This window comes from Lagopus leucura, unplaced genomic scaffold (assembly GCF_019238085.1).
Source record: "Lagopus leucura isolate 7727_CA_CO unplaced genomic scaffold, USGS_WTPT01 Super-Scaffold_100033, whole genome shotgun sequence".
NCBI classification, from domain to species: domain Eukaryota; kingdom Metazoa; phylum Chordata; class Aves; order Galliformes; family Phasianidae; genus Lagopus; species Lagopus leucura.
In genome coordinates this window covers 269,504-294,727 of record NW_024962282.1, presented here as the reverse complement: position 1 = coordinate 294,727, position 25,224 = coordinate 269,504, and the positions used below count along the sequence as shown (strand labels likewise).

Below are 25,224 nucleotides of genomic sequence, written 5' to 3'. Positions count from 1 at the left end.
ACAAAGTACATCCAGGAACTGTAGCTCTTGACTTGCTTTGCTTATCACATAAAACACAGGAAGATGAGTTTCCTGGCCCTGGCTGAGCAGGCCAGGCTTCCAGACCTCAACTCTCCCAAAACTGTATGCAAGTACTTAGGGCCCAAACATCTCCATACAAAGAGCATGTGCTCCAAGGCTTTCACTGGCTTCTCTACTGCTCGCCATGGGGTTTGTCAGTCAGCCACAGGCACAGTATTGCTGTCATATTGGCACAGTTACCGCTGAGGGCACACATGGCTGCAGGCATGCAGCTCAGCTGTGGCAATGTGACACCAACAGCTATGGAAAGAGGAAGGGATGGCAGGAAGATAGTGGTGCAGGGAGAATAGAAGGACACAGGACTGGTCTAAAGAGTGGGGTGAGCAAACAGCAGGGTTGGGAGTATGTGACGAACCAGCCGTGGGGGTAGTGGGGAGGATGAAGAAAGCAAGGAGAGAGGGAAGTAGGAGCACGAGGCTGACCTATAAACTTCAAGGACCACTGGCCTGAAGCAGAGCCATGGCCTGGGCATCATAAGACTGGAATTTTATTCTTGGTTCTGCTGTAGACATGCTGAGTTACCTTGGCTGGGACTTGTCAGTTTTTTGTGCCACATCTCCTGTTTCTACTGTGTGCCTCTTTTTAAAGTGTTCTGAGGACAAAAGATGAAAAGCATAATTTAAGTAGAAATAGTTTTTCATAATTACGTACTCAGAAATTAAGGCATCAGAGGAAAGCAGCAACTAGATTATGTAAGAGACACCGTGCTTCCTGGTCTGCAGAAGAACACCGTGCTCTTACAGGGATTCCTTTCCTTTAGTACTTTAAAGCAAAGTATTATTATGGAAAATGATTAAGCACCCACACAGTTAAAATGACAGAGCATCTTCATTACTGATTGGCAACTCCTCTGCTGCCCTAATTTAAGTACCACACGTCTTCATGCATTCAAATCAGTACAAACAAAACAAAAGCTAAACTCATTTGTCATTTGAAGCAAAAGAAAAAAAAAAATCATTTCAGAACATGAAAAATCGCCCAATTCTTGATTCTACTTTCAAATAATAATAATAATAATAATAATAATAATAATAATACAGTAAAAACAGTCTTTCAGCAAAGTGTTCATATTCACTTAAATTATGATGATCAGGGAACTGTCGTCATACAGATTGTGCTGTGTATGAGTAACAAGTTGGTCTATAGACAAAGCAGTCTGGAAATAGAGGAGAAAGATGAAAATTGAGAGGCTCACAAACACAGGAATTGGACTTAGGCGTTTCCAACCTGCAAAGGCTTGCCTGAAAATGAATCAAAATCCAACAAGTCGCAAACCAAAAATGCCTGAAGTTTCAAAAAATAAATGTTCATCTCCATGGCCAGCTTTCATTCAGGAATTACTTTGTTGCTCTTGATGCTAACTAAACTGAATAACATCTTCCCCATAACTCTGCAAATACATGTTTCCCCCCTCTCCCATAAGCACAAGGTCCATCCAGGTCACAGTTCCAATACTCAAAGGCCATCTTCACTGCCGAGTACTCTGTCGCATATTTTCTTTCAATGCCCCACAGAGGCAGAAATGAATAAAAACTGCCTCTGCAATAAAATTGGGCAAATGCAGAAATGAGTGAAAGATGAATCCGTGAACAAAGTTAGCAAACAGCTGAAAACGTCCTTTGGTTCACTGAATAGCTGACTAGCAGGGTTACAAAATAACAACAGCAGCTTTACCTACCCAGTTTCTTCCATCAAATTCTGAGGTGCAAATGGAAAACACCTCCCTTTATTGTTATATTTTTGGGCCACTTCCATGCTAACTAACCATTTCATTTTAGGACCATTAAATCGTTCTTTCTAACACAGAGCAAGATGTCAGCATTTATCAGGAATTAAGAAAAACACAACAGCTATTATAAAAAGAACAAAGCATGTACTTCCATGGTTATTTTTGGAAATAAATTAAGAGTTTGATATGTCTAAAGTTCCAATCTCCAGTTATTTTTTGAATCTGCTGTAGTCTTCTATCAGTCTGGCATAAAGCCCATTCTCTACTGTACATATTTTTAAACCACACCAGATGATTATCTGCCATTTCTAGCCTTTGGGAAGCAAGTCATACATTTTCTTCTTAAGTATTTTTCTTCTCTTTTCAGCTGCTCTCAACTATAAGCTGATAGTAAATAACAAAAGCATGACTAAAAACTGGTGAAGAAATTTAGAGCCTTTTAAAAGACACTATCTAGTTAAGAGAAAATGCATGAGGCTTGCCATATGGAGAGGGCTTTTTAGTGAAATCATAACCACAATATAACGAGAAAGATCTGCCATCATCTTGATGATGAAACTGACTTGAAGTCTCGCAAAAGTCAGGTAAAAGTTTGACCCAGAATTTGTGGGATTTAGTGGAAAAGTACAAAAGATTAGCTTATGTGCTGGGCAGGTCTCACAGGTCTGAATTAAAGATTTCCAAGACTGGAAGGTGAGAACACATGATGCCGTTTCAACTGAAGAGAACTGGAAATTTCAAGATGCCTTATGTGCAAGAACAAAAGCTCACAGCAAGTCTAAAATTCATGTTCTTAACAAACAATGAGAGAGGGAGAGCTATAACATCCAGAAAGCAGAACAGCTTGTGTTTTTACCTCAGCTTACTTGGATCATACCAGTATGAATGCTGTACAGGGCCTTCATTTTGAATTCCTGCCCTCCCTTCACCTGCTTTACCCGACTATGCTAGGCTTTTTCTACTGCCACTCATTTAAATGTTTGTCCACAGTCTCCTTTCTTCTGTACATCCAAACTTACCTCCTTCCTCCGTTTTCCATCCCCAACTTAAAGTCTTATGTCTCCAAAATGTCAGATAAAACAAAACCAAAGCACATTCCAAGCAGAAAAGCATAAAGTCAATCAAGGGACTACACAAAGTCAAGTAACTTAGTGACTGCTAAGTGGCCTAAACAAATCCTCCAAGAAAAAGAAACTTCTGAACCAAGCATCTTCCTACTTGCAGCATTTTTTAAAATGGCACAGAAGTGTCTTGCACAGGTTCACATGGAGGTTGGTTGTGTAGCAACTGCAGATGCCCTATGGCTTCAAACAAGAGAAATATGTACAGCAGCTTCCTTCGCCTCCTCTGCCCAAAAGCCTAAGATCTCTCTAGTCTGAGGGCAAAGAATTCAAAGCTTCATCCATCTCCTCACACACACACCTCATTGGCATGAGAAGGGAAGAGAGAATGGCTAAACAGACACTTCTTGCCTTCTTCCAGTGTTACACACTGGGAAAATATTACAAACCTTGTTAACTTATTTGCATCTGAACATATCTTGCTTAAGAAAAAAGCTTGTTTAGCACTGAAGACCTGCATAAACACGTCCTCTTTGCACTGCAGAAACACTAGCGTAGCTTGCTGGCTCTGCATTTTGCTCTGCAAAGACTGACCTTCTCCGGGACACCGATCAGCAATATCTCCTGAGCAGCAGCAACAAAGAGCATTTCTTTGCTTGACTGAAAGCCTTCCACTGTGTGCTCCCTTCCTTAGGGCAGAAAGACTTTGCTGATACTGTACAATGCTTTATTCTGCAAACAAAGCATGCTGACATACAAAACATAGCATTCGTTTCTGAATGAATAACTTTTTCTCTTTCCACATTCAACCACATACAGTCTACAACGAGCTGTCATTCATTCTTTGTACTACAGCAGCATCTTGAGATCCCGACTAACAGCAAAGGATGTATGTAGTACATCAAGTTCTCAAGACAAGATATTACTTCCCGGCGTTTTCAATATATATAGGCAAAAGAAAGAAACAGAGAAAATGCAGTTCCCCTTCTTTGAAAAGATCAACAACACAGGCAACATGAAACTCAAGAACAGGACCAAGAACAAATAAACAGACACTTTCTTCTTTAAAATGTCAAAACACTCTTCACATTTCCAAAGGCAAGCATGAAAGAATGACCAGTTCAAATAACCACGTCCCATTTATTTGTTACATTAGTTAGATTCCTCTGAAAGGGACTGCACCAACAGCTTACTCAACCAAAACACGCCTAATACAGCAAAACCTAGGGCCTGTGGGTCACATACTAGCTATCATTAACCAATGAACAAAATTATTCTCAGCATACTTCCCACTGAAACAAGATAATGTTTATTCAGTGCACAGATCTGAGGAAAATGAAAGAAGGAACTCCAGATGAAACTGCCTAAAAAGCATGAGCAACTGTTCAGTACATGTATCAGAGAGGTTGTTTTAGGCAGAAAATAGTACTGAGGAGTCAATAAATAGCAGCCTGGTCAGAGAAGTAAAAAGTGTCTGAAGTAGCAGTCTAGAACAGGGTATTACTGTGAAGAACCACAACCGACAGAGATGAGAAAATGAAGATTAAATTTTGCACTTTTTGCAGTTGGTCCCATTCTGTTTTTCCCAACAGTTTCCTTCAGTATCTGCAATGCAGTTATAACCAGCTTCTTACTACAGATTTCTTCTCCACTGAACAGAAAGACAAAACATCTGAAAATGAGGCCATGAACTGTAACCACTGAAAGAGCAAGGAGAAAAAACCTCAGAGCCCATATACCTCCCTCCCCCTTGTGAGTTAGCTGACAGGTCAATACAGTTTTGCCATCCTATTTTCTAACAGCCCTTCTCTTAGTACTTTGCAATTCTATAAAGCCTCCTCCCTGGCAAACCCTCATTTAAAAATTAAACCACCGTTTAGTAACAGTAGTTCTCATTAAAAGGTGTGTTTACCACACAGTAGTACTCCCTATATTTAGAACTTGACATACATCAAATATCACAGCAAATTTAACTATCGTGGGTGGTAAACATCTAGTTTAATGGCATCCACTGCATTTGTGCGGAAGAGTTTTATAAATAGCTTCCAAAATTCTGCTCACCATAGGCAGTTAATAGTATCTGAAGACAACTTACACTTTTCTCTCACCACAATCAGTGTAAGGCATATGTTTCTCTACCCAGCACTCACCTGGGGCTAGTATTGTGGGCACTCTCTGATCAGAATCTCAGACGGACTGCCAAGCTGATGCGAGAGCTGACGCTACCAGGAGCATTCTGGTCTGCCTTTTAAGCTAGAGAACTTGTAAAAAGTTTCTGTTTATATTTGGAAGCCTTCCTATTCAGCTGCAGCTACAAATACATCAGCTATGTTGAATCAAACTGTCCTCAGCAGCTACAACTGACTTACGCTCTTTGACAAGACCTCTTCTGTTGTTTCCAAGGGCTCTCAGAAGATTCTCTTTCCTATCAGTAGCTTCAAGAACTTCAGGTTTAATTTTAAAGTTAATAATAATTTGTGTGGATCTGCAGCCCTGTGAATATATATTGAATGGATGTCTGGCACAGAAGATAATTCCTCAGAAACGCTGTTCCTCTCAGTTTAATCAACACGTAGCTTATTTCAGAAGGGCCTCATTTTCTCCTTTTGCCAGTCTTCTAAATCATATCTACTTTTTCAAAATTCTGATCTTCCGTTTAAAATGTGCATATGCCTCTATTTATGTTCACTGGCATTTCTCTTTTCAACTGGATTTCTCAAGATGCTGGGAGCTCAAAACTTCAATAAAAGCTGGCAGGTGCAACACATGCTCATCGTGACATACAGATGCAATAAGAAAAGACCAGAGCTGGCCCCATGTTTCCACCTTCTCGCACTGTTTCCTCAATCTTTTTTTTACATTAGACTGAATTTTTACACTAATGATAAGTGATTAGACAGGCAGTTTCCTCCTCAAAGACTTCTTAAAAAGAAAAAGTCATTCTTTCTTCAATACTGCATCAAGGCAAAATGTCATTCTACCTGTGGGTAAGAAAGTCAATTCCTGTACAAAGAACCCATGACATAATTTTTTAAAATAACTGTTTGATTTTTATTTTTCCCATACTGTTCTAAGCACGCTCATTTCTTATAGTTTGGGAACAAACTTCCGCACTTTCCAGCTGCCATGTTAATCTCAGGCAATCTTCTTGGAGAACTTCTGAGCTACGCAACCCAACGACGTCCATCCACATCCATGTTGCTAAGATTTCTGGTGTCCTGAGTCTAACGTGGAGTTTTGACAAAGAGCCAAGGAGTGTCCTGCCCCACATCCAATTAAGATCTGTTCTGCGTAACCAAGAGCTTTCACTGGCTTTGGTACATGAATGTTTGCTTCTGTGCCGTCACCACACATCCCATGTTCGTTCCATCCCCAAGAGAAGCAGCAGCCACCTAGAAGAGAAGATACAAAACACTGAATAAAGACAAAAACTACAACAGTTTTTTACTAGTTTAAGGAGAAGGATTAGCCATGTTGTCTTCTGGCTAGATTCTAATAAATTCTGCTTAGGCGAGAAAAAAATGTTCTCGTTCTCCTGAAAACTTCAATAAAACAATGTGTTATTCTTTATCACTTCATATTATAATAGCATAAGAGATTAAAAGAATAAAGACTTTTGAAAATCACTTAGTAAATACACTGCTCAATATTTATCCAGTGCCCACAGGAATCACTCAATATTTTAATAACCCTTCCTGAAATGGGATTCCTACCTTTCAAGTTCACTTTTGTAAGCAAAATTTGGTAGCACAAACTGAACTTAGTGACTTTAATTCACACAGCACGGCCTGTAAGATTGAGGGACAAGGGCCATGAGGCAGAAAAACAATAGTTCATTGCTGCTTTCAAGTGAGTTGGAATGAAATCTCACCTTTTCCTTTACATGCACAACATGCCTTACTTGCGAGCAGCACACCTCTTCTGTTTGCTTTGGTACTACTATACTGCTGTTATTATCCTTATTTTCCTTCATTATCCTTTTTTTATCTCCTCTTTTATATCCCAAATCATGGTCCATGCATTAATATTATCCTACAGTACTCTTTCTTAAAGCACAACATGTAAATTCTGTCCCATAAATAGCTAGCATAAGAAAAAAACAAACAAACCCCTGTCTTCTTCTATTAGCAAGGGATATTTCTTCCCAACTTCCTTTTCCTTATTCATCCATCACAGAATTGTCTGTGAATTTCTGTAAAGAAAAAGGAATCCATGCTGTAAGAGAGTGACGTTTCTGATGCCAGTGTAATTTCTGATATGCAGCAGGTATGACAGCGTGAAGCGCCACTCTGGAGTACAAATGATCAGAAAAAAAGCCAGAATTCACCAAATTTAATCTCAGTCACAATTCTGAAATCATTTTACTTTCCAAAATTGGCAAATCAATTGCTCCAAAGGTATACTCTCCTCCAAACTCCACTCTCATCCTGTGTCTCTACATATTACTCTATCAAAAGTTCTCTTCTGTAACTATTTGTAAATGTTACTAAAATCAGACAGAGTTAAAGAAGAGCTTTTATTTTCTTGATGCTCTTTGAGGAAATAGACTACTGCAAAACACTGCTAGAATGCCACAGTGAGCTAAATACAGCTCACCTCATCCAGAAATGGTAGTTCTCATCCTAGAAGGCTCCAAATTCTCTCAGTAGCATGCATGTGCAATATCAACAGCTGAACATACAGCACAAATGCACATGCTGTAGAAATGTACCAAGAAGCATGCAGCAGATCACATGTAACAACCACTGAATAGAACATCTAAGAGGTTAACACTTTTATTTTTATTAAGGCACCAGGTAGAAATATTTATGTAGATATTAACAAGCAGCAAAAAGTCATCATTAACAAAGAGACTAAAGCTCATCACATAAAAATTATTCAGGGAAATTGTCAAGCTCAAAACCATCTGCATGTAAGGAAAAGCATTCTTTTGCACAGTTGCTAAAACATGGATCCTGCAGAATAAGCCTAATGAGAGTGGGAAGACTTCCAAATTTAATGAAAAGGGAATGTAACATGCTCTTACATTAACAAGATGACTATAGTAAGCCTTTTGTGACGAGGCCACTAGCAATTAGTACAATGACTAAAATGCAGTGTGCTGATTTGCTGGTATGGGGACTCACTGCATCTGAATGGTTGTGGGGTTTTTTTTCATCTTATTCCAACAGGACAAAAGAAAGGAAATCAAAAATTTTGTTCACCTTCAATTACAAACTGCTCAACAAGGTATTTATGATATAATAAATATATTAAGAAACAGATACTAGTCTCTTGAATTGAGAAACAGACCTAAACATCTTCTTAAAAAATTTACAAGCTAAGAAAACCACCCACAAGAATATCTGCCAGAGTCAGAAACACTGAATCTTCTACACTACTCTCCAAGCATTCTCCCAGCATGCAAAAAGGGCAACAAATGCATCCCTGCATCCAGCTCCAGCAAGCTTCATGTTAACTGAGACAGGCTGAGAGGGAAAGCTGGCAATAGGGCATACATGCAGAGTAACTAGGATTTATGAAAGGCCACGCACAGATATATGGGGAGCCAGGCAGGATCCTGAAGGGCCGAGGGGGGAGCTGACAGATACAGAATAACAAGGCACAATAAAGGGCTCTCATCAACATTGAGTCACATTTCCCAAAAAGCTAAAAGGCAGAGAGTCTTTTTGGCACAAAAAGGAAGGTGAGCGATACCTTAGATACCTACATCTGCCTGGGGAAAATGTTCTGAAAGGTTTGGGCACAATGAGGCCAGCTGCTAGATTTCTGTCAGAGGATGTGCAGAGAACGCACTGAGGGCATTTTTTGCCCTCTCATTAACGAACCATGCAGGAGGGCCAGCAACATGGCCATGGGGCACTGGCTGGGAGGGAATGTGCAGATTTGGGATTCACTGGCACAGAAGCTGAATCCAGTGAAGACCAAAAATAATGAAGCACTTACTAAAAAAAAACTACATAGAAGGAATAGATGCAGAGCTCAATGCCTTCATTAAAGGGAACTAATGGTTATCCTCTGGTCAAAGGAAGCCAGTTTCATTTTAATTCCTTTTTCTTCCCATACACACAAGTTTTATTTTATTTTATTTTAGTTTAGTTTGATGGGGGGGAACTATGAGAAGGCTGGGGATGGCAAATGTTTCCTGCTCAGAACAGAAGAATTCATTTGGAACGGACCTACTTTCACCAAGTCCAACTGCTTGACCAGCCTCAGGGCTAACCTAAATGCAATTCAAGCATTTTCAATTCTATCTGTTCAGTTTATTACTGATAAAAACCTACAAGTTTGTCAGCCTAGGTCATGATGGCAAGAAGAGGTTGCAGCAATGACTACCAGGCTTTTCTCAGTGTAACTTCAGTGACAGCTGCAATCCACTGCTTGATTCAGCTGGAGGGATGCACTCTTAGTTAAAAACAAGCTGCAGTATCTTGGATGGGATTCTGGGGCAGTGGAGGTTTAATTCGCTCCTTATCACCAAGTACTCCGTTCTTCAGATGAGAAGACTGAATGCTAGGAAATAAGCAGCTTTGAATGAGATTTCAGTGCATTTCAACCACCTACAACACAAGTGATTTAGCTATAGGTACCCTCAAGTCTTCTTTAATAGTCAATGGAGGCAATTCATCTTACCTAAACACTGATGTCAAAAGCAAATTTATCTCACTCTGGTGATTACAGAAGGAGGCCAACCAATTGTCTTAGCCCAGGCAGATCATTTTAAACAGCTGAAGATAGGTTATGACAAATCACATCTTGCAATGAGTCTGAAGGTAAAGTAAAATCCCTTGGAAACAAGAAGTCTACAAACACTGCTGCTGCCTAGTTTCAGGCTGCAACCTGTCTGCTTCTAACCCACTGTGCCCTGGAGACCAACCAGTGAGATCTTTAAAAGCCTCTTTCTTTTCTTTCTCTGTGCACCCGCTCCCACTCTTCCAGCCACACATACACAGAAGGAAGCTGGCTTTAAAGACAGCTCGAGTATCTTGAACTAAGGTATTCAGCAGACAAATTTGCATATTAAGGACACATCAAAGTATTTTAGCATCGCTCTATTATATAAGCTCTGCGCTCTTAGCAGTACTCCAACATTTCAAAAAATATTCTCTTAACTTTCAATCAGTGCTACTCTACAGATGGTCACAGATAAAGTTATAGTTGGCAAGAGACTGGCAATTTGCTAGGAGCAAATCAGAGAACTTCAAACAGAACCAGGGCAGAACCAAGAACAAAATGCATTGTATCAGCCACCCCTTCTGACTACTAGAAAACGCTTTAAACCTCACAAGGCACAATGTAATATACAAAGGATTGAGACTGTATCTCCCCTAAGAAGTGGTAAAATACAAAGAAATAAAAAGTCTTCCTATGTTTTCATGATACCTAGTATCCAGGATTATCATGCAAAATACAAGTATAGAAATATCTCTACCACTTCTGCATTTTCGTTAGCAAGAGTTATTCCATCATTAGAGGAAAACATTTGCAATTTTAAAACATAAGAAACAGTTACTATCAACTCTTTTCTGCAGAAAGACATGGAAGCATAGAAGTAACTACAAGAACACTCCAAACGTTCTGCAAAGTCTTGTAACAGGCTAAGTTTAGTAAGTGGAATATAAGACAATGTGACTCTAAGGCATTTGATGTCACCTCCCAAAGTAGGAAGCAGCCCCGTGCTATGCAGCACCTGCTTCCTTGCAGAGCTGCACTCACACCCACCTCTCAAGAAGTGAGTTGGCATGGCCTCCAGGCAGCCTCACCAACTGCTGTTGAAGTTTCTCAGGACCATGATGCTCAGAAACATGCACCTGACTTCACTGAAAGTTAGAGCAAACCCACGGGCACTGCAGCTCTCACTTGAAGTGCAGATAAGAAAAAACGTGTCTTGATATCAAGCATGAACTCAAGTTGCTAGACATGCTGACTTCCAAGTTGGCCTCCAGACAGTTAGCATCCCCAGTGTCTCTCCCAGACACCAGACCAAGATCACTCATTCTCTCCCCAGCACAGTGGTACCCAAGTGACAAGTCAGCTGCCCTCATGTCAAGCACCCTGGCTGAGCCTGGCACCTAAGAAGGACAGCTTCCCAGCAGGGGCTCACAGCACACACCTGCAGCAAGCACCACATGGATAGAAGGATACACATCTAATGCAAATTTCACTTGAAATGGTAAAGCCCAGTTTATAGCTTCTCCTTCAGCACTAGTATCCATTCCTCTGTAGAGAAACAGGGAAAGACAAAGCAACAATAGCCCTTATAAAAAAAAAAAATGTATTCTCATACAAATGTGATGCATTTGCCTATACACTGTTTTTATGCATCAGACAAATAAGTAAGCCCACTCACTAGTGGTAGAGGCATCTTGCTAATACACAACAGGAACGGAGATTTCTTTGTTTTTACAGAGCAAAAGAAAGCAGTAGCTCAGTGGCTCACTGCACAAATTAGCATGCATCTACTGAAAAGAATCCTTCCGCATTATACCAGACAAGCCCTGGCTTAGGTCCATCACAGTTCTAGTTCACAAGGGATTTTATTTTCTCCTTCACAGTTATGCATTGCCATTCTGAAAACAAAAAGCCGAAGAAATGCACAAAATTACATTCTAGGATTTAAAAACAATGTACTTGTAACTTTAGATTCCTTGCGTTTCCACATTATCAGTTTTTGTGGAAGAACTGAAGTTCTGTAAGAGGGAGGTGTTTGCTTTGCTGTGAGTAGGTAGCAAAAAGGTGAATCTATTGCAAGCATTAATTGTTCACATTTCTGTTTTCACAGGCAAACGCCAGTGGTACTTCTTATGACTAAGGCTCACGGGTGCTGCACAGGGTTTTCCTTTTGGTATTACTCAAACATTTCAATTCCTTCCAGCAGGAATGCATCTCCACCTCAACACCGAACAAAATGCGGACTCACGACTCTGTTCAAGGCTGAATGTATCTGGCCCACTGACAATACATGAGGATTATATCATACATGAAACTGCTGCAGTGCAGAGAGGAATAAGCATTAAAGATGCTTGCTTTTTACACCTGTAGAAGATGAATCTTTACATTCTGCTCTCACAGCATAGGACAAGAACACCTCATAAAGTTGTCAGTGAGGAGATTTGTCATAAGGCTCTGAATGCAGCACTACTGTCTGCTCCATCGGAACATCAGGTGTTGCAGTGACGTTCCTACCCACAGCTTCCATCCCTGCTTCTCAGACTGACAGGCATGACATGTGTCAGTGCTCTAACTCTGTATGACCAGCACTAGGCAATCGTGGCCTCAGCACTGAGACAGGGGCTGCAGTCCCATGACTATTTCTGTGTGACGTCAAGAAAAAAAAATGGAAAATGCCTGTTACTAAATGCTTAGTAAGAGGATGCCCATGGAAAGTAAAACAGCTGAAGCAGTATGTCAAAACACACCAAGAAGTGACGAGTCATTTAAGTGCCCCAGACCACATGGTGCCACAGCCATTTGTGCCAACATGGGCATAACGCATTCCTGTGTCAAATTTATATATGCTTTAAACAGAAATAAATGATTATTCAAAGAAAAGGAAGGGACAGCTGCAACTTGTTCTGACCTAGAACACTACAGCCAAGACTGAGAACTGAAGGAACTGAAGGCCATCTTCAGCACAGCCTAGGAAAAGTAACAGATAATGAGAAGTACAGAGATGAACACATGCAAGACTCTGACAAGCCCTTCAACTTGTGCTACAGCCACATGCAACTTACTGTGTACACAGTGTAAACCAGGAAGGCAGAAGTTACAGACAGCAAGGTGAGCAGCAGCATGAAAGTGAAATGGTGCTTCCTTATCTGTTGGTTGAAATTAGAAGAGATCACGTTGGGGTCTCTTCGGAATCCTCTCCTCAAGCAAGAAGAGCTAGGTAGAAGAGTGTTTTGGAAATGATTTGGCACTTTGTGGTTTTTAGAAAGCAGCTCTTTGTATCCCACCCCAGTCTAGTTACAAGCCTGTCATTTTACGGAGATCATGCATGTTAGGCTGTCAGCCCTTGGCAACTTATAAAAAATAAGTATGATAAAACAGAAGGTAAAAAGACATTTATCTCCAATTTCTTCTTGTCTGACTGCTACTCCCTTTCCCTGAAGGGCTGTTTGCACCAATAAAAGAGAATGTTTTGTTCTGGGATTTGTTTCTGAACATGTCCTTTTCTGGAGAATGCAATTCTCTGTAACTCAGAACCAAGAGGTGACACACATAAACCTTCTGGCCATCTTCTGTAGAATAGCTTTGTGCTTAAATGGGCTTTAGTTTGGACATATCCCCTTTCATTTTCCTTTATAACTGCAAGGCTGCATTTTGGTCTAGCTACAAGACACATTATATGAATGTGTGTTACTGCTGAGCGAAGATTAAACAACTGCTTGCAGATATTAAAGCGAGGGCTTTTCTTTTTTTTCCCATGCTTAACAGGTGGACTGGACTTTGAGGTGAAGTCCAGAAGTCATGGGCAGAAGTGTTAGAAACACAAGAGCAAAGTTGAGGAAAGAAGCAGGCATTGAGTTTCTCAGTTCCCTCCGTACTGATTGTACTGGCAGATTTGCTCACAGCTATGGAAACCTCACCTTATAGAAGCAATTAAAACCCAGCAGTTAAATTATTAGGTTACCTTACTTTGACAGAGTTTCAAGCTACAATGTTAGCATAGCACAACGGCTCAGATAATAGTTCCCTGCAAGAGCAGGCACTGCAGTTTCAACAGTGATAGCACTGCAGTGCATGTGTACATGTGAGAGCTTTAAAATACCTAGCTTGGTGCAAGCTATAGCATAGCTGGAAAAAAGGGATTCAGGACGAGCTGATTTACCTTCCATTCTGGGCAGGATTTGTGGATTACTTTTTTGTGCTGCACTGTTGTTCTTGATTTAGGCTACTTGTATCTGGTTCAGACGTGCCTATACCACACTGTACTGTAGTGCAAGTGCACATCTAATAAATCTCCTACAGACCATGTGCCTTGCCTGTCTCTGTTTTTGTGTCTGCTGTTATGGGGATTCTTAAACTAGCCATCATGCTGGGTGTCTGAAGGGGTTAACTCAGGATCTACTCAGAAGCAAAACAACAGCTGGGTCACTTAGGCACCTAAAATGAGCAAAAAGTAAATGACTTAAGACAGTGTTAACACTAGGATGTTCACTCTGCTGCTACTTAAAACCATCATTTCCCTCACACAACACAGTCTTGGGAACTAATCACATCCCTTTCAAAGAAGGAAACAGAGAGTGACTTTGACAGAGTTATGAAAAGAGATGAAACCAAGCAAGCAAAAAAAAAAAAAAAAGAAAAAGAAAAAAATCCCATGATTCAGACTTCATAGAGCTTAAGTGGTTTACTTCAAGTGCGTGCACCAAAAATAAGCTGCATTTGTTTAGACACAGATAGAGCACAATGGTTTGGTCTTTTTTACCCTAAGATTGGCTCTGCTGGGCTGTGCTTCTGTTAACTTCCAATTGCAGGTAAAACAGAAATCGAAGAAAAACACCTTACAAAACAAATAAAAACCCAATAATAAAATCCTACAAAGCAATCTCACCACAAACTGCACCCTCAATCCCATCCACATGGTTTGGCTGCTCTGAAATCAGCGAGTTTTCAGCAAAAAACTTTCTCTAAAGCAGAACCCAAGTGTTCTAGCTCATTCAATTCCTTAAGAGATAACAAAAGTTTGGAGGCTTCAGCCGTATCATTCAGGCAAGCAAATTATGCCAGATATTATTTATCAGAGAAGACACACAAACTCTTTCCTTTTCCAAGTAACCAATAGCTCGGAAGACCAGAAACCTAAGAATACAGCCACTACTTTTCTGCTGTAGTTTTCAAGCAGTATTTGAAATCCAAGTAAGCGTTCTGGAAAACCTAAGCAAATGATCAATAGCAGATGTAGAAGTAGTGGGAGAATAGGCTATCTCAGGTATGGTGGGCAAAAAATGAGCATCACACCATAAGAATTAAAAATGCTCAGCAAGAGAATCAAAGCAGACAGCTTCAAAAAAGAAAGTGCCCAGGAGGCAGGATTGGATCTATTTCTCCAAACATCACTTCAATTCCATATATGACTGCTGAGTGAAGTCCAGGGGAATTGCTTGCTGATATTGAGCAAGGGAAATGTTCTGCCATCCATATCCATTAAAAGCCTAGACCAGTTGCATAAACACCAATTTTGACATGCTTGTTTTTCTGGTGAACAACAGAGACTCTGGGCACGATGAGAAGCACAGCTTACCAACTTTCACCTTTTCATATTCTTTATGTATTACATTGTGTTTCAGCTACTTTTACCCACTAAACTATTTAATTTCAAATCCATTATTCTTATTTAAAAGAAAAGCAAAGGAGCTTCAATACTGAGTTGGCAAAAAAAGCATCTCAGAAAAACACAGGACTAAACTTTTGCCACTTAGCTGAGCAGCATCACCACCACAGAGCAGCTTCTCCATATTTGTCCTTGCAGTGCTCCCTTCAGCCTCCTCTGCAAATCCCAAGTCCATACATATGCTTCCTTTTCGACCACTTCTTTCCAGCCTTCTCTTGAAGGTAAGCAATACTGGGAAAGAAACGTCAGAGAATTTGTGATGAAATGTGCAAATGGCACCATTTGAGTTACTGTGGTTAGGAAGGACAAATATCTCTGTTGCAGAAGGTTCAAAGTGCATTCTAGGTACACCTCAATGCTTTCACAGAATCACAGAAACACCAGGATTGGAAAAGACCTACAAGATCATCCAGTCCAACCATCCACCTACCACCAATAGTTCTCACTAAACCATGTCCCTCAACACAAAATCCAAACGTTCCTTGAACACCTCCAGGGTCGGTGACTCCAGCACCTCCCTGGGCAGCCCATTCCAGTGCCTGACCACTCTTTCAGAGAAGTAGTATTTCCCAACGTCCAGCCTAAATCTCCCCTGGTGCAGCTTTAAGCCATTCCCTCTAGTCCTGTCACCAGTTACATGAGAGAAGAGCTTACTACAACCTCCCTTCAGGTAGCTATAGAGAGCAATAAGGTCTCCCCTGAGCCTCCTCTTTGCTCTTCTCTTTGTTTCCACAAGTGTTACAGACACCTGGATTCTGAACTGGGAACTGCTCCTTAAGTAGAGGGAGCAAGCAGAGCTGGTCTTTGGAAGAAGGCAAGAGCTGAAAAGCATCCTGAAATGAAACTCTCCTGCCTGTAATACTGCAGAGATGTTTTCTGAAAGTTCTGCTGTAGCACCATTTTCTGGACCCTGGCAGAAGAGCCACATCGAAAACAGCATTTATACATCAGGTGCAGGCATCTGAGGATGGAAAATAAAATGTCTTTGGCATAGTGACAGTAAAGACAGCTGATGGGCAGAAGGATCCACAGGCTCCATGCCAGCTCCAGAAGGTCAGAGGATCAGAACAGAGAATGCAAGCTGAGCCCCTAAGACACTCTTTGGCATTGTCCCATCCAATCCACTGCATAACCTCAGGGTGAAGAGGAAACCAGCTGGAGTCAGGACAGGAATATCTGGCACAACTTTGGAAGGACTTTCTCTGCCAGAAATCTGGGGTAACAAAGTATTCTTCAGAACAACAACAAACTACGACAAGAATATTTGACCATACGAACAATTCAAAGCTTTTTTCTCCTGTCTTGAGAGGAAATGGAAACACTGGAAATAGAGCATCTCCATAATTGGCCTCGCTGCTCTTTCTTGTGTCCACAAAGAAAGCCAACTTCTTCCCTTTCCCTCTGCAACTTATGTAGGTTAATCTCAAGGTAGGATCAGCCATATAGACAATAAGCTGAACTGGAAACCATACTCTTGGTGAAACAGCAAGCTTCAGTTGGCAGCAAAGAAGGCCTGACATGATATACATGCACTTTGCATATAGTATAGAAATAAATGAATGCTATACAACGTAGTTGTCACTAACTTGTCATGTGTCTATGTAAGAAGCTTGATTCACTCTTTACGATGTTGGAAAAGAGAACAACCAGCCAGGAAAGGACAAATGTCAGACAATGCTGAGGTGTCTCAGGAAGCTTTTGTTTGTTTTTGGCACCACTTCAAAAGTCTCGTGATAACTTCAGATCCGTCAAATAGTAAAGAAAACACTTACCATACAGAATAACCAAGATATCCTTATTCTACACAACCACTTATTGACAGACCTGTCCAATCATGGGTAAACCAAGACGCCGCTTCTCTTGACTGCTGGTTTCTTAAATATACTCAGGGATAGGAAACACAAGTACTGAGATTTTCAAGTGTCAAATCAATTTTGCAGAAATCTTTAACAGATACGGCCCATTCCCAAACCATTTAAACACTTAGATATGCTATCTTACCCTAAAAGAGAGCCTCTCCCTTTTTTGTGTGTGTGTCAGCATTTTAAAACTCTCCCCAAAGAATTACAACTGGCAGGTCCTACAGAATGCCTACACTGAAATACAGACTTTGCATATGCGAATAAAGGATATCCGTATCTAGATCAGGTTTGCTCCTACTATCTGCATATGCAGAATAAACTTGGAGGTAAGGCACTACATTTCAGTAACTGCTTAGGAAACAGGGCTGACTTTAACTTGCAGCACTTTACTGTTTAGAACTGTCTTTACATCGTTGTGCTGAAATATGGTTCCATTAATGTCAGCAGCTCTGATTTTCAACACCTTCTCTGTGAGGCAAGGCGCCCTGCTGAAAGGCTGCTGATTGAGCTAAATGTTTACTTTTCAACACGAAAGGCAGAGCTTTTCACAAATTTTGCAGGAGATCCTTCTAATTAATTAGTTCTCACAACACATTCTTTTCTTTCTTCCCCAGAGCTGAGGTTGCGGGGAGCAGGGTTTGTGTTTGTTTTAGAAAGCTCCTAGTGCTTCCACTGGCAAAAATCTCTCTTGCTGTCTCCAAGAGATGCTTTTCAGACACTTTTGCTACCAAGAATCTTTTTGGCTCTCCAGAGAACAACTGAAAGATGATGACTTCGCATCATAATTCAACTTCTGAGGATTTCATTTGATTACCTGATACTGACCTCAACCCTTCAGCCACAGGCAAGCCCAGTGCATCCACGTCAGCCTGACCCAGGTCCCAGACCCAAGTCCCAAGGGTGTGTGACTGATTTCTCTGGTAATGCAATTAGGCACCAGCTCTGCTGCAGGCTGGGTTCAACACTGCTTCCCCAGTTTGTCAAATGCAAAGTTCTAAACAGGATTTCAGCAGCAAAGGCAAGCCTTGATGGGAACAGCAAGGGGACCAATTGCTTCCCCTTGAAATGAGAAAAGAAGCTATGAGAAAAAGGGCTGCCTGCAGCTCAGAGCAGAAACCTGACTCATGACTAATTCCTTCATTTTCAGCTATCAGTTTCTCTCCCTAAAGCCCTGCACCTCTTAGCCCTGTGACTCTGAACCTTCTCATAATATATGGAGAATTCTGCCTCAGAAAGCCAAAACATAATCCCCCCATGAGCTCTGAAGGGATCAGTCAGATTTTCCCAGTGAATGGTAGAAACCATCACAAGAGGAAGCAGATACCAGGGAACTAAGTCGCTGAGCATGGCAAAACTGCTCGAGTCCCAGGCAATTCACTAGGCGCTGCTTCTACATTTTCCCACCTGGTCTGCACTATTTTAGCTACTCATATTGCTGCCTTTTTAGGTTTTAGGCCACAGAGCATCTTTCACCACCTCCTCTACAACATGGTGTGATCTCGCCATGAGCCCATGGATGTTAGTAATGAAAATAATAATGAAGCAACTGTAAAAGAATTCTGTTTTATTTATTCATCCATGGGATTAGATATTTGTTTTTCTTCATGTCTGGAACTTAAAGTGAATAAAAACCCTGCAGAGAAGGTGTTACTGGGTCCTGGAATCTTGGCTCATCTGTATATTTGGAACATACTTGAAAAAACGAACATTCAAATTTAACATAAGATGAGACATCATGCACTTACTTAACTGTCCTTTCTCACATGGTGACTGATACGAAATAAACCTGTCCTACTTCATTCAGTCACAAAAAGAACCAGAAGGGAATCATGAAGGTAAAGATGCCCTTTATAGGCCTGCTTTATGGAGCAATTCTGTAGGAGAATGCTCCTCAGTGCTTTTGTTTCCTCGTCTGCAGTCCAGGGACATTTGTCTAACCCAGGGTACATTATAAAGCCAATGGTTTATAGCATTATCTCATACCAAACTCTACATTTCATGGCCTTATAGAAAAAAGAAAATAATGCATAGGAAAAGCAGAACTGAGTTACTAAGTTTGGTACAGACAAGCCACGTTAAAGGACATTTTAGGCTTCTGAATGTATGACCTGACAAAGACAAAAATCTGCTCCTAAGAGTCAATATTCATTTCCACACCTGCACTAGTCAGACCCTGAGGATTGAGCACTGAATTCCAGCACCAGACTAGCAGCAGCACTCTGTGAGCACACCATTTGTATCTGTACGGAGGATTAAAACTTAGCAGGCTTTAAAAAGCACTTAGCTCCTCTTCTGCTTTTAGTTCAGTTTGGTATTTATCCCTTGTCTTCTATGTGCTGTGAGCGACCTCATTTGCCCACCACGACGCCCAGTTCCGTCTCTGTCCTCTTCCCATCCACAAAGCATTTCTGCAGATCTGTGCACAAATACAACGTTAGCTGCAATGATTTCAGAGCAACACAGAATCTGTGCGGTACCTGCACATCAGCACCATCTCTTTCAATTTCTCTCTGCCAATAAAGGATCTAAGGAATTGCAGGTGGTTTTGCTTTCTGAGCAGCAGGCAAAGGGCTGCACCACATCACTATAGCAACAGCTGCTGTGAACGCTCTCCATTTTTATCGGCAGTGCTCGACATGTCTCACGGAGCCTCACGAAAAAATTTATACAAACGGAGAAACACAAAATGAAACATCCCAAAGGCCAAAGGAAAATATTGTGGAGATCTGCATCTTTGTGCATTGCTTAACTACTTCCCCTGTGGCAATTTGCTACTTTCCCTCTATAGTGATAACACTAAAATAGCGTTTTAAAATTCACAGTTTCAGAAGTAATTGAAGCCTCCACAATGCCAAAAGAGAAGACATGGCTGCGATTGGCTCCGGAGACACTTTAGCACATTGCTGTATTTGACAAAGCTTCAGCACTGGGAAACTGACACTACACAAATGGAGAGAGAAAAATCAGGCGCATGCACGTTTTTTCATGGAATAATTTGCATAGGGACGTACTGAATTATTCATGTCTCTCAGGCAAGACAAAAGAAGCACCCTTCTAAGAGAGATTTCTCGTTACTGAAATGATGCACTTTTACAAGGAGTTTTCTGCACTCCCAGGAGCTGAGACCTGTGTGAACACAGCACTGGGATGCTCTGCCCCAGTCTTAGAAATCTATGACTTGATGGACAAGTTCAACATCCCCAAACCAAGCAAGCAAAGTTGAGTTCACAGCAAAATATGAATATGCCACAGTTTGAGGTGGCTTCAAGAATCCTGGAAAGCTACCAAATGGATGATGCTGAGCTGGAAAACGTCACCTGCAAGTGTGTTTCCAAGGCTAAGATCCACTGGGCTGGAAAACTGGTTCTCCCCAATGACCACCGTTCATAGATTTCAGCTTTACTCCAGTCCCATACAATACAAATCAAAAACACTTCCATAGATTATAGCATTAACCATCGGCCTGAGAACTATTGCTGCTAGAGTCTCACCTCATTGAGGAGGAGCACTAACACGGTCACACCAATTGTTTCCCCCCATGCTGGTTATTCCCCTGTTTTCAACTCCACTGCCACCATTTCCTTCTCAAAAAAAGCACAATTGTCCCAACCGCTTTTTTATTCTAACAATCATCTAAAATAGCTATATTTAATAGCAAGGTTTAGGGAAAGCAGCCGCACTGTTAACGCAGCTCTTCTGAACGCAATACCCCTGCAGTACACAACGTGATCAATCTCTGCTGCCTTGAAAGGATGAAAATGATGTGCTGCCATGGAAACAGGAAGGCAAATGTTTAGGCTGCTCATCCCTGAAGAGCTGCCCCACCACCGCCTTTAAAGCCTGCTAATAAAATTTTAATCAATGATTAGAATGAAGTGAATTTCACCTCCTGCTTGACACCACAATCTCAGTTCAGACAGTGTCAAGCTCTTTTAATGTTCCCTGTATCCAGCTATGCCATGTAACATTAAGAATGAATTTATGCACAAACAGAAATGTCAACATGTGCTTATCTAGTTCAGCTGCTCAAAACAATCATTCCACCCAGCAATAGACACCGGCTTCCTGAATTGAAGTTTTGTGCATGTAGGAATCTGCACTTTGATTTATTTATTGATGCACTGTACCTCCACTTAAAGCAAAACAAAAATACACAACTAACAGCCAAATCAAGCAAATCCATCACTAGCAACTGATGGCCAGTGACCAGGAATACACCCTTGGGCAATGTGACAGTCAGCCCAGCACTGAAGTGATCCCTCGCCAGCACCCCTAAACATGCGCTATTTCCTAGAAATGAGTTTCCATCTTAACATGATTTACCTGCAGACAGATATTTCAAGACACTGCGGCTGAGGAAGTAAAAACACATTTCCAGGCAGCCAACAGAAAACAGGCCAAGCTGTTTGCTGGCAAAATTCCATTTGTTTCCACCATTACAATAACAGAGAATTTGCCTCCAAACATGCAGCCATCAATTAACTGTACAGCTAACTATGTCAGTAAATCTATTTGTTATTACACTGGGAAAATGATAAGCAAAACTTTGTTACTTTCTTTTCTAATCTATTAGCTCAGTCACTATAAGTAACAAAGTGCAACGATAAGAATATCAGAGCACACTAATGAACTGTTATGATTTGTATTCTCAGCCATAGAACGGTAAGGTAAAGCAGAGAAGACAAAGAATCCATACTGTAAACAAAAGATATACATAATTTTTAATGCAGTCACACATCATGAACGACTCTTTATATTTTCAATTGATTCCCACTAAAGTGTATTGTATTTATCTCAGCTTCAATATTGCTGGCAGAAGGACTTCAGTGGTCCATTCTGGCACAAAGAAAAGCAGCCCCCAAGCCAACTAACTGCAGCAGAATACGATAAAGGCCGATGTCACAGGTGATACAAGTGACAAGAGGAACAACATACCCTTTACAAGAGGACACAAACCACTGCTTTCAGCTTCAGAGACTTAGAAACAGGATGATTTCCCACACTTCTCCCAGAAAATGCCAGTGCTTGCAGGAACATGGGTGGCCCCTACCTGCTGGCACATTTGGCCTTCAAGTTTTCTAGAAAAAACCTCGCCTCGAACCTTCTGCTCAGCTGCACAAGATGTTTAAGGTGCTCATTATTTTTAAATTAAATATCAGATACACTGATTTCCTCCGAGAAGAGGAACACCACTGCAATTTCCTTTTCCTGGCTTTGTAATTAATATCAAGACTTAATAGTTGCAGGCCCAGCCCTCCTGAAAACCAGGATCCCACTGTGTAGGCACCGCATAGCAGCACGCAACAGAAGATTGCTGAACACCAAGATGGCCAAGGAGTATTAACATAATGGAAAAATCCTGAACCTTCCAGGCCAGTACATTTCCAAGGAAATAAGCAATTGTACTGTGCCCACCTTGCCAATGCTTAGCACACTCAGATGTCTGCTTTCCAATACTATTTTGTTTTAGAACATACAGTACCAGATGAATGCTAACTCAGGATAATTTACCTTTAGAAGTCTTCTTTAACTTGGGCTTATAAGAACATATTCCATCAAAGCTCTGCAGAATAAACACTCTATTCTTGATGGAATGCATTTATCTATAAACTTACTCGAACTCAAGTTGTTTTCATTTTCACCCTATAGAGCTCTATTTTTGTATTTGAATAAATCTGATACAGCACCTGTGAAGCCTGCATTTTTCAAGAGAAGACAAAAATAACAAAAAAAAAGACAAAATCCAGATTTCTGTTTAAAGGCTACAATGTTTTCCAGTTGCTTTCATTTCCAATGCATTTGTTTCTTCCCCAAGGAACCTACTGCCGTGATATTTAAAAGGATTTATTTGCTCACAGCTAAGCAGATGATATTTACTCACATTACAAAACTCCTGTCATACAACACCAGCTCTGTTTAACCACCTCCTCATAGGAGGCCTCTCGTACTGGAGACAGCAGTTGGGACTATCGTGAGCTGTCTGGACAGGCTCAGCACACACAGTACATGGGTATTGCTCCTTCTCCAACTATGAAAAAAAGTCTGAAATGTCATTATTCAATTATTCAGTTATATCTGCAGGGCAAAATACAACCCACTCCCTATGCATTTTGCTGAGCATACTAATTTAGCCCTTTTGCAATAAAAAGCAGATATACAGTTCCCCTTGGCTCAGAGGGTTCATAGGACAGCTTCACTCCCCATGGTTTTTAAGGGGCTGGCTGCTCCCTAGACATCTTCACTGGCTACCAATGTGGTTTTCATATGTCCTTCCATTCAGGCAGCAGCTCTTTCCTGAGCGGTTACAGTCAATACATCAAAATAAATGCTTCAGATACAACAGTGCTAGCTGTGGCTTTCCAACAGAAAATTTTGGAAACAAACAGCTTACAGAAAGCAGAGAATGACACCGTGACATTTGGAGCGCAGTGCCCCCAGCCTCACTTCCTCAGAAAGATTTCCTTCCAGTCATGATACTTCAGCTCCTTCACACATATACAGTTCCATGTTTGCTGGTCCCAACCAAGTTTCCCACGTTTCCAAGCCTGTAGGATCTCACTTTCCCTCCTCTAAGCATTTCTCGACAGCTAGCAATCTTTGTTCTTTACTGAGAAAACCAATGTGACTCTGCAAAAACAAAATGCTGTGCATTAGCCAGCCAGTTCCCAAGTTGTATCCTTTCCAAAGAGGGTTGGGTTTTCAGAATTATTATTTTTTAAGAGCACACGTGAAGCTAACTTCTGCAGATGGAGTAAAAAGAGTACTGTGTGAACGAGGCAGGCTGGTTTTCTCGTTGGACCCTGAAGGGTTGCTATGATTCAGATATTACACTTAATATTTAAATTTTCACAAGGTAGAGGTGCTGACATAAGAACAAGCGTCAGAAGGTCGATCTCTTCTGAGATCGATCTCTCAAGAAGGCAGACAGCACACTCTGAATTCAGGTTCTGTTTCTGCCTATTACAATTTGACACGTTTCAGTCACTCGAGTCTGACAAGATTGCCAAAGGGGAATCCAACAGTACTCTGCAGCTTTCAAGTGATCATGAGGGGACACCATACCATCATTTTTCTTTGTCCTTGGTGGAAGTCATAAGAAACAGCAAATGCTTTTATCTACAGATATTAAGGAATCTTTGCCCTCATTTTCTTTCTAAGTATCATTTTGAAACCAGATTCACACTTACTTACATGCTTGAATTTTGCAACAGCACCATAACACACTACGCAGGAAACTTACTCTGTAGTGTTATTTTAGTCTTCTCTGAAGTTTGGCAGAGCTGTTGAACAGGAAGATTCGGGAAGACTCCTATAGCTCAGGTTATCAGAACTAGGAGGTATCAAACTATTCAGGTTTGGTTTGGGGGTGTTTTTCCCCTCCCCTACTTTTTTTCCTAAGGAATGAAATCCTTACACTGACCCTGATCTTAAACATTGCATCTCAAACAGTGCGACAACTAGGGAAAACAAGATCTACAGTGTCAGCCACTTACATGTGTTCTCACGTAGCCACCATCTGCTCGGCAGTCCCAGAAGTCAGCGGCTCGGATCACAAAAAGCACTGCCATATTAAACACCCTGCTGACACAGACTACGGAGTGAGGAACCAGCCCACAAGCTGCTGAGCCATCAGGTTACGGCCTCACAAGCGTATCAGCAAAGAACCATGAAAAGATCATCCTTCAAGGGCTTTTCCTTCCCTTCTTTCCCCAGCTGTGGGCTTCCCACCTGTGATGATGAGACTGCTGCTGCTCACGCTGCAATTGTTTAGCAAATGTATAAAATTTTACAAACCTGCAAGTTCACAAATGTCTCCTACTGCATGAGTTGGCAAGAATGAGTTTATGTGGAGAGAAAGAAAAGAAAAATGGAGACGTAACACTCCTTGTTAAAATCTGCCCTTTGCTCAGGACAGTGACTAAGTGTTGCCTGAGCTTACCAGGAACTGAAATCATTGTGAATGCTGGATGGGTCACCTTCAGGGCTCTCAAGGAGAGACGATCCAGATCTTTGCTGTGTTGTAGAATTTAGTTTGCTTTTTCCAGCTTACTGGGCCTACTTGGCACTGGCACAGCTGCCCAGAGAAATTGTGGAGGCATTCAAGGCCAGGTTAGATGGAGCCCTGGGCCGCTTGATCTACTAGGTGGCAACTCT

At 41.2% G+C, this 25,224-nt stretch overlaps 1 protein-coding gene across 5 annotated transcripts in view; it reads right to left on the bottom strand.

Moving 5' to 3' along the window:
* Window positions 1–644: 644 nt before the first annotated feature.
* The window catches only part of SERGEF (secretion regulating guanine nucleotide exchange factor), a 132,413-nt gene continuing 107,833 nt past the window's right edge, over window positions 645–25,224 (bottom strand). For 2 of the 5 annotated variants that reach the window (XM_042882164.1, XM_042882165.1), the window contains one exon: window positions 3,992–6,263. In XM_042882164.1, the coding sequence (XP_042738098.1) occupies window positions 6,073–6,263 (191 nt within the window). In that variant the 3' untranslated portion in view covers window positions 3,992–6,072. Of the gene's footprint in view, window positions 674–3,991; window positions 6,264–6,980; window positions 7,064–25,224 lie in introns of those variants that run through there. The other 3 variants (XR_006180999.1, XR_006181000.1, XM_042882166.1) reach the window with 3 other exon arrangements.